Source organism: Cervus canadensis, chromosome 18 (genome assembly GCF_019320065.1).
Source record: "Cervus canadensis isolate Bull #8, Minnesota chromosome 18, ASM1932006v1, whole genome shotgun sequence".
Lineage (NCBI taxonomy): Eukaryota > Metazoa > Chordata > Mammalia > Artiodactyla > Cervidae > Cervus > Cervus canadensis.
The window spans coordinates 25903944-25920582 of NC_057403.1; the positions used below are offsets into that span (position 1 = coordinate 25903944).

The 16639-nt window shown below is 37.7% G+C and overlaps 1 protein-coding gene across 6 annotated transcripts in view; it reads right to left on the reverse strand.

Moving 5' to 3' along the window:
- LOC122421408 (zinc finger protein 260) overlaps positions 1-16639 on the reverse strand; it is a 109758-nt gene that overhangs the window by 13638 nt on the left and 79481 nt on the right. For 4 of the 6 annotated variants that reach the window (XM_043437382.1, XM_043437383.1, XM_043437380.1 and 1 more), the window contains exon 4: positions 12826-15411. In XM_043437382.1, the coding sequence (XP_043293317.1) occupies positions 14000-15411 (1412 nt within the window). In that variant the 3' untranslated portion in view covers positions 12826-13999. Of the gene's footprint in view, positions 1-47; positions 15412-16639 lie in introns of those variants that run through there. The other 2 variants (XM_043437384.1, XM_043437379.1) reach the window with 2 other exon arrangements.

Below are 16639 nucleotides of genomic sequence, written 5' to 3' on the forward strand. Positions count from 1 at the left end.
GTCCAGCAACCCAGATCTGCGCTTCGCAGAACCAAAACCAAACTCACCAGCAGACAAAGACGACGATGGCGAGCCAGACAGCCTGCGCCTGCGCACTGCCGGCTGGTTAGCATTCCCAGAGGTCTCCTGGGCTCCACCGAGCCCGGGCTCAGAAGCGGGCGGAATCGGTCGATATTGGTCGGGCGTCCGCTTTTCTGATCGTGGACTACATTTCCCAGAAGTTTCGGTGGTTCGAGTCAGCTTTCGCGCTTTCTCAACTCCACCCGAGCTTGTGGGACTGTCTCCCTGATTGGGGGAGGAGTGTACGTAGCCCGAGCCTCAGGACTTAGGTAATACTGTACCTGTGCCAGCTACCTCTGGGAGAAGGCAGTGGTGATAAGCTCAGTTCAAGCCCACCCCTAGTTGGGGGGTGACTCCAACTAGGAACCGCGGTGCAAGGCAGCGCCAGAAAATTCCAGGGCACGGTCTGAGGCTAGGGTGGGGGAGAAGCGGTGAGGGAGGGAGTGATTGTAGGGATCTCTGGCTAGGCTCCAGCCCTAGGCCATCTTGTCCCTCGCCAGGGCGGTGCTGAACTACCTTTCCCAGAGGTCGCCGCGTTCTCCGGCCGGCGGCTCTGCGCGGAGCGCTACGGCAGCCGGGTGTTAGTGTCTGAGCTGTTCCTGACGACTGACGCCGTGCAAGGGAGAGTGGAGGTGAAACATCCAGAGGTCTGGGCGGGGATGGAGACTGAGTATTCTCTGTTCAGGCTGAACGGGCGAGGTTGGAAAGGGAAGTGTCGGTTATTTTGTATGACAGTATGTCCTTGTGATGGGTGTGTTATTTTGACAGTGTGTGGTACCGTGTGTTTAGCTTTATGCGGGTGAGTCTGCGAGGTATGATTGTTAATGTGCGATCGTGTGTAGTACTCTGTGCTAGTGTGGGTTATCCTGTGACTCTGTGCCCCTGTGGTGGGTGTGTGGATTGTTTCTGTGTGACCGTATATATTCCTGTTTGTGTGCATGCATAGGGAACTTTGTTATTGTGCTTCTGTGATGCGCCCTGGTGGGGATTGTGGCTCTGCAGCCCTGTGTGCGGAAGGGAGGGGGAGTCTGTGACTGAGACTGTTACACCTTTGTGTCTTCTGATTGGTGAATCTGGAGAGGCTGTGTCGGTGACCGTGTGTCACATATAGTCGTATATGAGTTAAGTTAAGACCCTGAATCTTCTGTATGGCATTGACAGTTGAGATGGAAGCCTGGGATCTCCTCTGAGAAGCCCTGGTCAGGGAGGGGCAGGTAAGCTAGATATCCTTGTCATCTGGATCTCAGGAAAGGTTTGTTATCTCCTTGACTCATCTGTATCTATTAACCAGGCTTAATGAGTCTGTTCCTTGTAGTTCATAGCCAGTGAACACACCAAGTACTTTAAAAATTTTTTTTAATTTATTTATTGGCTGTGCTGCATCTTCCTTGTTGCTTGAGCTTTTCTCTAGTTGCAGGGAGCGGGGGTTACTGTCCAGTTGCAGAGCAGTTTTCTCACTGCGGTGGCTTCTTTTGTTGCGGAGCACCGGGCTCTAGGGTCCGCAGGCTTCGGTAGTTACGACCGGAATGCTAAGTGGTTAGTTCCGGGGCTCTAGAGCACAGGCTCGGTAGTTGTTGGGCACAGGCTTAGTTACTTGGAGTTATGTGAGAATCTTCTCAGATCCGGGAGTGAACCCCTATCTCCTGCATTGGCAGGCAGATTCTTTTACCATTGAGCCACCAGGGAAGTCCCACATCAAGTACTTTTGATTAAAGCAGAAGCATTTATTAGTTGTGACAGTAAGAAGACAGAGAGCCAGCTCTCAAAGCGCTGTCTGTGCAAAGCTGAATGGGGAAGTTTTAAACTTCCGCGTGCATAGTACTAAAAGGGCAGGCATGGTAAAAAGACAGAAGCTGCTCTAGGTTACAAAAAACGTCAAGCAAAGTGTTCTGGTTGTTTGTGTGCACTGTAACCTTTTTGAAACATCTAGTGTTTGGAACTTTCTGTAATTTAACAATTTCTGCAAAACAGTCATACTTTGGTTTAACCCCATCCTTTCCCTACTGCTGCCTAGCTAATATATCCTTCAACAAGAGAGATCTCCAAGGAGGAGAAATAATGGTTATGACATCTATAAGTTATATATAAGATGATTTGGTATTTTCCCTTTATTTCTAAAATGCTTTATTTTTTCAGGAGTTTTTTTTTTCCTTTCTTGGCAGACTTCTAACAGAGACCCATGAAGTAAACTAAAGCCTACTATTTTTCTTTGCATTTCCTAATTTTTAAAATTAATATGTATGCTGAGTATTTTGGTTTTACATATGTACACATATGCAATCATGTAGATACATATACACATGTATATACATGCATCTTAAATATTTTCATTTAAGTGATGTAACTTTCCACATAATTGAAAATTATTTGAGAATATTTTTAATATTACACAGTGTTGTTTTGTCATGTGTGATTAATGCAATAGTCATTGTCTTCTTTATTGCTATAAAAATTCTGATTTTGTTTGAAGAGGCACTGTGCCAAACAACAAATACGAAAAAAAAAAAAAAAACACTTTACATGTTTCAGATGTAAACAAAAGCTGTTAGATTGGATTTCTTAGACTGTTCTTTAAAGGGGGGAACATGGGGAAGGCTCAGTAGACATGTATTCTTTTAGCCTTCTTCCTTTTCTCCTTCCTGCCTGGGAAGTGGATATAGTGCTGTTCATGGAGCAGCCATCATATAACCATGCATCCACTAGGAAAGGAAGGGTAAGAGAATTAAAGAGTATACTAAATGAAAGTAGAGGATTTTAAATAGTGTATATTGTATGAAAGTTATTTGGTAAACAAAACAATATTTACCTATAGGTGGATGAAATATATAGTAACATTTCAATTCTCTTCATGGTAATGTTGACTGGAAAACACACAATGTGATAGCCATGAGTTTCAGTTTTATCTGAGTACTTACTGAGCACTATAGCCTGGGAGACAGCCTTTCAGGTAGCTCTGAGAAATTACTCTGAAGATGTGAAGGTGTACATGTGATTAAAGACACATGTTGGTAGACGATTATTGCCAGTTGTGAGGAATAGATATCTTGGTTAATGATTTTAGTGCTTTCCTAAGTATGGGAAGATGCAAAAATCCAAGTTCATTAAAAAATTCTCCTGAAATAGTTCTAAATAAAGGCTCATTTTCACAGAGCACAGAATGACTGATCCTGAATTTCTCTTCAGTTCAGCTCAGTTCAGTCACTCAGTCGTGTCTTAGTCTTTGTGACCCCATGGACTGCAGCACACCAGGCCTCCTGGTCGATCACCAACTCCCGAAGTTTACCCAAACTCATGTCCATTGAGTCGGTGATGCCATCCAACCATCTCATCCTCTGTCGTCCTCTTCTCCTCCTGCCTTCAGTCTTTCCCAGGATCAGGGTCTTTTCCAACGAGTCAGCTCTTTGCATCAGGTGGCCAAAGTATTGGGGTTTCAGCTTCAACATCAGTCCTTCCAATGAACACTCAGGACTGATCTCCTTTAGAATGAACTGGTTGGATCTCCTTGCAGTCCAAGAGACTCTCAAGAGTCTTCTCCAAAACCACAGTTCAAAAGCATCAATTCCTCGGCGCTCAGCTTTCTTTATAGTCCAACTCTAACATCCATACATGACTACTGGAAAAACCATAGCCTTGACTAGATGGACCTTCATTGGCAATGTAATGTCTCTGCTTTTTTTTTTTTTTTTGTCTCTGCTTTTTAATATGCTGTCTAGGTTGGTCATAACTTTCCTTCCAAGGAGTAAGCATCTTTTAATTTCATGGCTGCAGTCACCATCTGCAGTGATTTTGGAACCCCAAAAAATAAAATCAGCCACTGTTTCCCCATCTATTTGCCATGAAGTGATGGGACTGGATGCCATGATCTTAGTTTTCTGAATGTTGAGCTTAAGCCAACTTTTTCACTGTCCTCTTTCACTTTCATCAAGAGGCTCTCTAGTTCTTCTTCACTTTCTACCATAAAGGTGGTGTCATCTGCATATCTGAGGTTATTGATATTTCTCCCAGCAAGCTTGATTCCAGCTTGTGCTTCATCCAGCCCAGCATTTCTCATGATGTACTCTGCATATGAGATAAATAAGCAGGGTGACAATATACAGCCTGACGTACTCCTTTTCCTATTTGGAACCAGTCTGTTGTTCCATGTCCAGTTCTGAGTGTTGCTTCCTGACTTGCATACAGATTTCTCAAGAGGCTGGTCAAGTGGTCTGGTATTCCCATCTCTTTCAGAATTTTCCACAGTTTATTGTGATCCACACAGTCAAAGGCTTTGGCATAGTCAATAAAGCAGAAATAGATATTTTTCTGGAACTCTCTTGTTTTTTTTTGATGATCCAGCAGATATTGGCAATTTGAACTCTGGTTCCCCTGCCTTTTCTAAAACCAGCTTGAACATCTGGAAGTTCACGTTTCACGTATTTCTGAAGCCTGACTTGGAGAATTTTGAGCATTATTTTACTAGAGTGTGAGATGAGTGCAGCTGTGCGGTACTTTGAGCATTTTTTGGCATTGCCTTTCTTTGGGATTGGAATGAAAACTGACCTTTTCCAGTCCTGTGGCCACTGCTGGGTTTTCCAAATTTGCTGGCATATTGAGTACAGCAGTTTTACAGCATCATCTTTTAGGATTTGAAATAGCTCAACCGGAATTCCATCACCTCCACTAGCTTTGTTCATAGTGATGCTTCCTAAGGTCCACTTGACTTCTCATTCCAAGATGTCCAGCTCTAGGTGAGTGATTACACCATTGCGATTATCTGGGTCATGAAGATCTTTTTTGTACAGTTCTGTGTATTCTTGCCACGTCTTCTTAATATCTTCTGCTTCTGTTAGGTCCATACCATTTCTGTCCTTTATTGAGCCCATCTTTGCGTGAAATGTTCCCTTGGTATCTCTAATTTTCTTGAAGAGATCTCTAGTCTTTCCCATTCTATTGTTTTCCTCTATTTCTTTTGCACTGATCACTGACGAAGGTTTTCTTAGCTCTCCTTGCTATTTTTTGGAACTCTGCATTCAAATGGGTATATTTTTCCTTTTCTCCTTTGCTTTTCAGTTCTCTTCTTTTCAGCTTTTTGTAAGGGCTCCTCAGACAGCCATTTTGCTTTTTTGCATTTATTTTTCTTGGAGATGGTCTTGATCCTTGTCTCCTGTACAATGTAACGAACCTCTGTCCATAGTTCATCAGGCACTTTGTCTATCAGATCTAGTCCCTTAAATCTATTTCTCACTTCCACTGTATAATCATAAGGGATTTGACTTAGATCATACCTGAATGGTCTAGTGGTTTTCCCTACTTTCTTTAAGTCTGAATTTGGCAATAAGGACTTCATGATTTTAGGATGTTTTATTGTAGTCAGCAACTATAGAGGCTAATGACTTCATTCTTGTAGAACTCGATGGTGATTTACAATTCTCCCTTTTTGGTAGTAAATTCCACCAACGTTTGGGAGACGTTTGTGACCAATTTGTCCCACAATGCTAGGAAGACGCATTCCTAGATCAGGTGAGGATTTGGTTGTTCAGTCCAGTCGCTCAGTCGTGTCTGACTATTTGCGACCCCATGGACTGCAGCACGCCAGGCTTCCCTGTTGGGGAGTTGGCATCACCAACTCCCAGAGCTTACTCAAACTCATGTAGAGTTGGTGATGCCATCCAACCATCTCAGCCTCTATCATCCCCTTTTCCTCCCACCTTCAATCTTTCCCCAGTGTGGAATTACTGGACTAGGCAATGTTAATGATAGTCATAAAACTCACTGTACCATCATCTGTTGTACTAGTCAGTTATCATCTAGGAATTGATTCCCTCTTGCTGCTTCTTCCCATATCTAGAGTTACACTACTACAATCATTTTGATCATGTATATATATGTAAAACTATATTTGGTTAATTGTTCAAGTTGCATAGTCATCATTATCTTTATCGGAGGCTCAGTCACACATTTGGTAATGCAAAAACCAGAAATTTTGTAAAATAGGCAGAGTATAAGTAGAACAAACAGTAGCATTAATAAGATCATAACTAAGAATTTAAGCCAAGAACTTCCATTCAGCATGGCCCAGTATATTCTTAGTCATCTGACCCAGTCTACTCTTTACCAACTGCTGTCTTTAAAGGTAATGATATATAAGCATTGTTCATAAGGCACTCAGCCTAATTTCCTAGTGTTATTAAGCTGATTATCCTTAGTATGATTTAATTGTTCCCAACAAACACATTGTTCTGTTTAACTTAAATGACCATAGCCTGTTAGCTATATAAAGCCATCATGTAACAGAAGGAGGGTCCCTCCTAATAATTGGGAAGTCATATTCTTTCACTGAAATTTAGCTCATTGCTCTGAGCTTGAGTAACTTTGAAAGAAAATTCATATTTATGGCTAGGGTCAGAGCAAGTATGAATGACTGGCCAACTGAGGGGGTTCCATCTAGTAATATTAATAGTGGCCCAAACAGAACAATAACTTCTTTCTTCTACAATAAATTTCCTAAGGGCTATCAAGTCATTGCCTTGGAGAGGAGAAGTCCACCAAGGTAACTCAGAAGTCCTGGACATAGGTGATTGACCATAAGCTCAACAGTTGGATTAATTTTTAAATTCTGCATAGCATTTTGCCTGTGATAGAAAACATTTGATTCAAATGCAAAAGTCCAATATATCAAGAGAACACTATAAATAATCATACAGGTCAGGTTCTGAATCTTGGGATAGCTTTTTATTTCTGATGTTGTCTTCTTGTCCTGGTGTGAGTGTCATTTCCTCTGTGAGCACTCTTTTAAAGTGAGTTTGAATTCAGTAGTCTGCTATATAGATCAGTACGGTGCAGGGGTCCATTTTAAGTGGGAAATATTCCAAGCTTCATTTCCTTCATTTTTGCTGCACATCAAGTAGTTTGAGTTTTTTTATAATTTTTAAAATTATTTACTTTAAAATTTTATTTTTGACTGCACTGGGTCTTACCTGCTGTACATGGGCTTTCTCTAGATGTAGCAAGTGGGGGCTACTCTCTAGTTACAGTGCATGAGCTTCTCATTGCAATGCATGTGGCTTCTCTTGTTGCAGAGTGCAGGCTTCATTTAGTAGTTAGGGCTCATGGGCTCTAGAGTCCTAGATATCATTTTGAGATAATGATTTTGTTTCCTTCAAGAAATACCCAGAAGTGAAATTACTCAATTCTATGATAATTGTATTTTTTTAAACTTTTTGAGAAACTTCTGTTTTCCTTAGTGGCTGCGCCAATTTACATTCCTACCAACAGTGCACAAGGGTTCCCTTTTCTCCACATCTTCACCAACACCTGTTATTTCTTGTCATTTTGATAATAGCTATTTTAACAGATGTAAGATAATATCTCATTCTGGTTTTGAGTTGTATTTCCCTGATGGTTAGTGAGGTTGAACATCTTTTCATGTACATGTGGGTCATTTGTTAGAATTCTTTGGAAAATGTCCATTAAGATCATCTACACAGTTTTTATTTGGATTATTATTTTGCTATTGAGTTGTATGAACTTTATATATTTTCCATTTAACCCCCATATGATGTGTAATCTGCAAATATGTTCTTCTGTTCCATAGGTTGCCTTTTCATTTTGTTGTTTCCTTCGCTGTACAGAAACTTTTTAGTTTGATGTAGTCCCACTTGTTTATTTTTACTTTTGTTGTCAAGTCCAAAAAATCATTGCTAAGAGTGAAGTTTGAAAGCTTACCCCCCTTTTCATTAAGGAATTTTGTGATTTCAGGTCTTATGTTCAATTCCTTGATCCATTTGAGTTGATTTTGTGTACAGTGTAAGACAGTGGCTCAGTTTCATTCATTTACACATGGTATCCAATTTTCTCAACACCATTTATGGAAGAGAATATCCTTGTGTCCAGTTTTCCCAGCACCACTTATGGAGGAGAATGTCCTTTTCCCATTGTATATTCTTGGATTCTTTCTCATTAATTATAACAATTTGTGAGTTTGTTTCTGGGCTCTCTATTCTGTTCCACTGATTTACATGTCAGTTTTTATGCCCATACCATACTGTTTTGATTCCTAAGGCTTTGTAATACAGTTTAAAATCAGGATTATTTTATATTTCTGTGAAAAATGCCATTGAAATTTTATATAGTTGTGTTGAATCTGAAAAATCTTTGGGGGTAATATGGATATTGAAGAATATTAATTCTTACAACCCATAAGCACAGAATGCTTTTCCATTTATTTGTGTCTCCTTCAGTTTGTTTTGGCAAAGTCATAGTTTTCAGTGTACAGGTCTTTAACCTTCTTGGTTAAATTTTTCCTAGGTATTTCATTTTTAAAAAATACTGTTTTATTGATCTATAGTGATTTACAATATTGTATTAGTTATAGGTATTAGTTATAGGTATTCCATTTAAAGTTATTATAAAATATTGGTCATATTCCCTGTGCTGCAGAATATATCCTTGCAACTTATTTATTTTATGCATAGTAATTTGTATCTCTTTATCCCCTACCCTTGCCTTGCTCCTCCCCCTTCCCTTTTCTCATTGGTAACCCCTACTCCTCTGTATCTGTGAGTTTCTGTTATATTTATTCATTTGTTTTATTTAATAAGTGATATCCTACAGTACTTATCTTTCTCTGTCTGACTTATTTCACTAAGTGTAATCCCCTCTAGGTCCATCCATGTTGGTCCAAATGGCAAAATTTCATTCTTTTCTATGGCTGAGTAGTGTTCCATTGTGTGTGTGTGTGTGTGTGTGTGTGTGTGTATCCCCCACATTTCCTTTATCCATTCTTTATCCATTCATCTGGACACTTAGTTAGGTTGCTTCCCTATCTTAGTTATAAATACTGTAGTGCTGCTATGAACATTGGGGTGCATGTTACTGCTGCATTTGGCGTGATAGTTTACACATTGCCTCTGTAAATGCCTACCAGATAGTAAGAGGAGGAATAAGTGCCGAGTCACAACAGTCAATGCCCCAGTCATACTTACACCCTCTCAGTGGACCTGCCAGCCAGGAAATGAGGTGTGCTTCATGATCCTTGGGCTAGGATGGCAGTCAATGTTCCACTCATACATACAGTCTTTATAGATGCCCATTATTAATGGGCAAGGATGGCTGTCAGGTCTCTATTTACACACATAGCATCTGCATGTGCCTCTGCAGATACTTACTGGCAAAAAGGGAGGATGGTGCTAGGTGTCATGCATAATAGTGTAAAAGATTGGCATTTTTAAAGTGTTTAGCTAGTGTAGAGTTGGCATTGTCAATAGGGTTTTGTTCTGCAGGTCAACAACCTTCTCAGCCGTTTGGATAGGAAAAGCAAGTATACTTCGGATGTTTTATTTTTTTGTTATTGTTTAGGGTTTTGGTAGTTATTTGCACTTGGTGGCATTTCTAATTTCAAGCTTCTCAGGTGCTCAGATTGGAATATATGGGAAGACAAAACAACAGAACATCCAGTTCTCGACCAGGGAACTCACCACTAGGCTGGGTTTTTCCTCAAATCCCAAGGTCAATCCAGTTGACCTTCATTTTTCCAACTTGCAGTTTCTTTCTTATATTTGCTCTTCTGCACATATGGATTTTTTTTCCCCCTGCTTCTAAGACTCTCTCTTTATCATGGATTTTAATCAATGTAGTTATGAGTCCCTGGGAATAGTTGCCTCCCCGACCCCACTGCCACTCCCCTCTGCCTTGTGACTTGTACTTGGGAAGGGTTGAACTTAGATCTTTGAGTTTACAGTTTTCATCAAATTTGGAAAGTTTTCAGCAATTATTTCTTCAATTATTTTTTTGTCCTCTGCCCATTCTTCTTCCTGTCTTTCAGGGATCTCTACTACACATAATTAGGCTAGATGAAGTTGTCCCACAGCTCTCTTCTCATTCTGTTTTACTGTTTCAATTATATAGTTTTTATTGCTATGTCTTCAAGTTTACTAATGCTTGCTTTTGGAATGTTTAATTGATTAATCCTATTAACTGTATTCTCAGACACTGTTGTTTTTAACCTCTTGATTTGTTTGAGTCTTAAATATTTTCCACATCAGTACTTACCAAGATCAATCTCTCTTGTTCCTTTTTGGACATGCAGGGTATAGTTTTGTACTGCTAGTATCTATTAACGAATACAAAATCTTGTAAATCAAACACAAAATCTATTTTTGTCATTTCTGGATGTATTTCTATTGATTTTTCTACTTATTATAGTCATGTGTGCCTGCTCATAAAACTTATTTGCTACCAGACAGTATGAAAGTTACCCTCAATATCCTTGGTATTTTTACATTTCTGTAAATATACTCAAGTTTTGTTCTGGAATATACTGATGATACTTGAGAACAGTTTGTTCAAGATTTGCTTTAAGCTCTGCTGGGTGGGACCAGGAAAGCCTTAGTCTAGTGCTAGCTTGCCTCTCTACTGAGGCAATAGCTTTTTGAGTAATCTAACCAGTACCCTGTGAATTATGAAGTTTACCATTCTTGTTCATGGGGACACAAACAATTCCTGACCCTGTGTGAGCTCCAAGGATTGCCTTTGCTCTTAAGCATTTCTTTTGCTGGTCATAGGTGGTCTCCTTAATCCTCTTCAGTGATTAGAACTTGACTGAATACTCTGTCCTGCAAACTTTAGCCATCACTGCCTCCCTGGAATCTCAGCTTCATCTTTTCTACTTAAGGGAGTTACAAATCTTTATGTTACCCCTCCCAGTGCTGAGATGTGGAAATGCTCTCTAAGCAGTACACTGGGTCAAATGTATGGACATTTGTTTGCTTATACTTTGTTAGGCATGACCATTCTGTTGTCTGGTGTCCAATGTCTGAAATCATGTATATCTCATATTTTATCTAGTGTTTTGTTATTTTAGGCTGGAAGGTAAATCCAGCCTGTATTATTCCCATTTTTGGCTGCAACCAATGTTAAAAGAAAAAAAAATTCTGTGCTTAAGAATTGCAAGAAAGCAGAGCTTCCATATACCATTCTCCCAATTTGCCTAATACTAACATTTTACATTACCATAGTATAATGATGGAAACCAGGATATTAACATTGGGCGCAATACTATCAAACAAATGTCAGGCCTTGATTGACTTCCATCAAGTTTTCTCCACTAATTTTCCAAAAACTGAATTCACAATCCTATGTTGTATTTTGTTCCCTTGCCTTTTATAACCTGGGAAGGTTATGAACTTTTGGAGAACTGGGCAAGTTATTTTACAAAAGGTTCTGCATTTTGGATCTGCCTGCAGTTCCCTCATTATTAGGATATAGTTATGCATGTTTTGGTCTTCCCAGGTGGCACTAGTGGTAAAGAACCTGCCTGCCAATGCAGGAAACGTAAGAGACATGGGTTCGATCCCTGGGTTGGGAAGATCCCTTGGAGGAAGGCATGGCAACCCACTCCAGTATTCTTGCCTGGAGAATCCCATGAACAAAGGAGCCTGGCGGGCTATGGTCCATAGGGTCACAGAGTTGGACATGACTGAAGTGACTTAGCACACAGCACATGCATGTTTTGGTGAGAATACCACCCAGGTATTTGCCCTTCTTAGTGAATCACCTTGATGCCAATGTCACTGTTGGTGATTATTTGGGTAAAGGGGCTGTATGCAATGTTTTATCTTTGTAATTAAATACTTGGGAGAGATATTATGAGATAATTCTAATAACCCATTTTCCCCTTCTACTTTCACCTTCATATTTACCATCCATCAATGGATTTTTTTATATAATTATAAAATTATGGTGATTTTCTATTTTCCTCATTCCCTTTATAAAGTAGAATTCTTCATCATTAAATTGAACCAGAATTCCTTCTTTGGGGTAGCTAATTTCATGGTTCATGGCAGCAATAACCAGGATAGGTCAGGAACATCTCCTTGTATTTAGTGGGGGAAAAAAAGCAAAGCTTCCAAGTAGTGTAGGGAACATGTGGAAAGGATAAAGGAGGAAATGAAAAAAAGAAAATGGAAACAAGTAAAGTTTTGTCAATTAAAGCACCATGAACAGGAATCAAAAACAACAGTTTACAACAATAATTATATTCTGGTTTATCAGATTAGCAGACTGTGAAGTGACAGGAGCTCATAACAAAGTTCAAAGAAAAATATTAATGATATATTTCCAAAATGTAGCTATAATTAAAATAAGGGATACAATAAGAATATGTTGTATTAATTTTTAAATTTATTCATTAGTGTTTCAAAAAATAAGTGTCAAGACAACTGTTTATTTTACTTGTCATTAATTTTAAGTTTGTAGATAAGGTTTAGATAGCTCACTGTTTTAATTTGTTCAAGCAAGCAAAAAATATTAAACCACATGAAGAAGTGTGGGGCAAGTAGTTCTGGAGTACTACCCAAGAAGAGGGAAATTAATCAGTGCTGATGGTAACTTAGAATAACCAGGTAGAGTAGGATAGAAGAGTAACTCACCAGTGTGGTGACATGATAGCTCAGTAAATAGAGTGAGGTATTAGTAACAATATTAATAATTATAATACAATTGAACTATTTCAAAGATATGAAATAGCAAGTATCCTAATAAGGGTAGTAACAGAGACTCATTCTTTTACTCTGTAGGACATGAACTATCAGTTATATACTTTTATTAACTGCTAGTTTAAATAAAATACTAATAAGGAATATGTAAGGGAAGCATAGCTCAATATACCCAATTAGAAAACAGCTTACTTACTACTGCTGATCATGCAAAACTGGGCAGGACACCAATCTCAAAAATTAGAATCTAATGAATGATAGTGATGTAAATATATGTAAATATAACAGGTAAATATTATTATAAAAATCTAATAATCAGTGTGGCTTTTGATCACTTTGATTAACAACCAGGTCAACTGTCCTAAGAAAGAGATGATGGGTGGTTAAGATTTGCAACCTTATTAGCTATCATATTTTCTTTTTCGTCTTTTTTTTTTTCCTGAGTCAGCTGAGACTGCTAAAATCAAAGGTCTACTGATAGTCAAACTGCCAACCACAGTAAGACAACACTGAGTGGGAATAACAGGGAAAATTATAGTTATAAAACCCAACAAAGCCATGCAATAGTAGTGTTTATAAACCCTCTTTATTTAAGTTTAGTGATCAATTTATAATCCTTGCAATAGCTGTAAAGTTTCCCCTCCACTTAAAGCTACTAAGAGACTGCTAAGATTGGGTTAGAATATTTTATGAAATATTTAAAATGCCATTTCATTTGGATCCTGACTGGTACTGCCTAGAGATGAAAAGTTTCCTTAAAGGAATTGTGTTGCAGGAGGTATTTAGGGAAATCTGTTGTGTCAAAACAACATAGAAATTCAAAAAGAACTCAAACATTTGATGATAATGGAAAGTTTAAACATCTACCATTAAAACAAAATCAATAGAAAACAAAACAAATCTACACAAACACCTTGCAGGACCACAATACTTTAAAACCACATAGTATCTGAGAGTTCTGGCTCTTTGGAGAAGATTATACCATATATAACAAGCAAAAAATTAGAATGCAAATGATATATCTGAGCAATATTACCGAACAGTAAGCCAAAAACAATAAATAGCCCAAAAAAACCAAAACACAAGCACCAAAAGTAACTGTAAGCAAAACATCCATGGATAAACTCATATGAAAATAACTCAAATAATTGATAATTACAGGAATACATTTCTCACACATTTAAAAAATGGATTAACAGGGACCATCCTATGTGAATGGATATTCAGAATGTTGATTGATATAAAAAGGAGAAATATTTGGCAATATTGAACAAAGCTGAAAGTATTTATCATTTATGAATGAACAATTCTGCTTCTAGAATGGCCATAAATTCTGAAAACAGATTTAAAAGAGATTGAATCTTATCAATAAATACACAGGTTGTTTTCAGTGAAACTCAGAAACAATTAGGCTTTATATATGTCTTTCATTCAAAAGACTCCTCCCTAGTATAACTTGTTCAGTATCAAGTAAGGTGCCTGCCCATACTAAAAGCATTACCACATTCCTTACATTCATAGGGTTTCTTACCATTGTGAGTTCTCTGATGTTTTGTAAAGGATGAACTATGTCTAAAGGCCTTCCCACACGCTTTACATTCATAAGGTTTCTCTCCAGTATGAATTCTCTGATGTTCAGTAAGGGCTGAACTGTGTCTAAAAGCCTTCTCACATACCTTACATTCATATGGTTTCTCACCACTATGAATTCTTTGATGTTGAATAAGAGCTGAAGTAAGTCTAAAGAACTTTCCACACTCTTTACATTCATAAGGTTTCTGACCACTGTGAATTCTCTGATGTCGAGTAAGTTCACTACCTACTCCAAAAGCTTTCCCACATTCCTTACATTTATATGGTTTCTCGCCAGTATGAATTCTCTGATGTCTGGTCAGGGATGAACTATTTCTAAAGACCTTTCCACATGCCTTGCATTCATAGGGTTTCTTACCAGTATGAATTCTTTGATGTCGAGCAAGTTCTCTACAGACTCCAAAAGTCTTCCCACATTGTTTACATGCATAAGGTTTTTCACCAGTATGAATTCTCTGATGTTCAATAAGCTGTGAACTAATTCTAAAGACCTTCTCACATTGAATACATTTGTATGGTTTCTCACCAGTATGAATTCTCTGATGTTCGGTTAGCTGTGAATGAAATCGAAAATCCTTGCCACATTCCATACATTTGTAAGGTTTCTCATCAGTATGGATTTTCTGATGTCTAGTAAGTTGTGTATGCACTCTAAAAGATTTCCCACAAAAAGTGCATTCATATGGTTTCTCACAATCATGAATTCTTTGAAATGAAGTGATTTCTTCAATTCTTCTAAAAGTCCTTCCATATTCCTTACATTTATAGCACTTCTGATCATCATGGTGTACACTAAGGTCTTCATAAAAACTAAATACATTTCCATATTCCATACATTTACAAGGTTTCACACCAGTATGAATATTCAGTTGTAGGGTATGGGGGTCATCTACTCCAAAGGTTTCCCAATATTTACTACATTCAGAGGTTTTTTTACCACTATGTATTTTCTCATATTCATCAATGCTTAATTCACAACTAAGGACCTTCCCATATTGCTTATATTCGAAGGGCTTCTTGCTATCATGAAATCTCTGATGTAATGTAAGAAATTTGTGATTTTTGTAACTGGGCACCTTTTCAGAGATAATTTTTATTTGACTGAAACATCCCACTTCAGGTCTTTGTACTTCAATCTTCCTTTTGCTTTGCCAATCATTTCTAAAAATGGAGTTCTGAAAGCCAACTAATTTACTGTTTTCTATTACTTCCCACTGAGAATTATTTTTTTCAAGAATGTCCTTTTCTACAGATAAAGTCTTTGTGTCATACTTGGATTCCAAGTCTGAAAGAAAGGGGGAAAAAACAATTTCTTTTTTCATGTATCACAAAAATAAAAGTTATAAAATGCACAGTAGAAAAGCTGAAAATAATTCACAGCATAAATGAATGATTAAAATATTGTTATAAAGTTTGAAGAAAGGTAAAGAGAGCTCAGAGAAGGATAAGAATAAGGATGTGAAGTTTGTGATAAGAGATATGGATTAGCAATGGGTCTGAAATTTTGGTGTTGGATTATCACCTAGTAAACTTCTCAAACACCGATGTGCATGAACTAATCCATAATCCAGATAAACTGAATTAACATTTACAAATGTGGAATTCAGTTATCTGCTATCTTGTAGAGATACTGTGAATACAGATGAAAATTTGATAACCTATACATTCTAACAGTTTTCTGAGATTTTTCTTTTATAATATAATCCCAATACTTTACCGTGGATAACAAGGTTCTGCTTGTAAGACAGTATTTTAATCCATTATCTCCTTTCACCTAACCTTTTTCACCTCCTACATCAAACCACATTTCCTATCATTTAGAGATACCCACAAGATGTTTCATTTCTCAGAAACAGACTCCTTATCATCTCCTTTTCATTGTCCAGGTCTAAAAGTTAGTACCCTCAGAAATGATGTACTACTAGCTGACTCTATGTAAGTTCATATATCCATCTCTATTCCAATATCTACTTCCTTGCCCTCATACCCTTTTTTTAAAAAATTTTGTATTCTGAAATTTTCTCTGTTGTCATTCATACTATTTATTTCCTTATTCCTTAAACTTCAAAAAGACAAAATCATTATTTTATGTGCCACTGAATATCAAGGCTCAAGGTCATAGCAGTTGACAGTTAGAAGAAAAGTAAATCACTGGTTGAAAGGAATTTAAGAATAAAAGCAAATATTACAAACATGTCACTGGAGAATACAACTATCAAAGTAACTATAAGAATAGTGCAATAGTTACAGCATGCCTCCGTGCTTTTAAAAATATCACACTATACTACAGTGATTTTATATACACAAATTTATATACATATGAAATTTCTAATATAGTAAGATATATGTATATATATAATAGTGTTTATAAATGATTGTCTTCTAATTGCCTCTCTACTTACACATATTGTCTCCATCATTGCTATTAATTTCCTCCTATGCATACTCATGAGTTTCTTTATCCCATATGTGAATAAAGATTATGTTTTATTTACTTCTCTTCAGTAGTATTG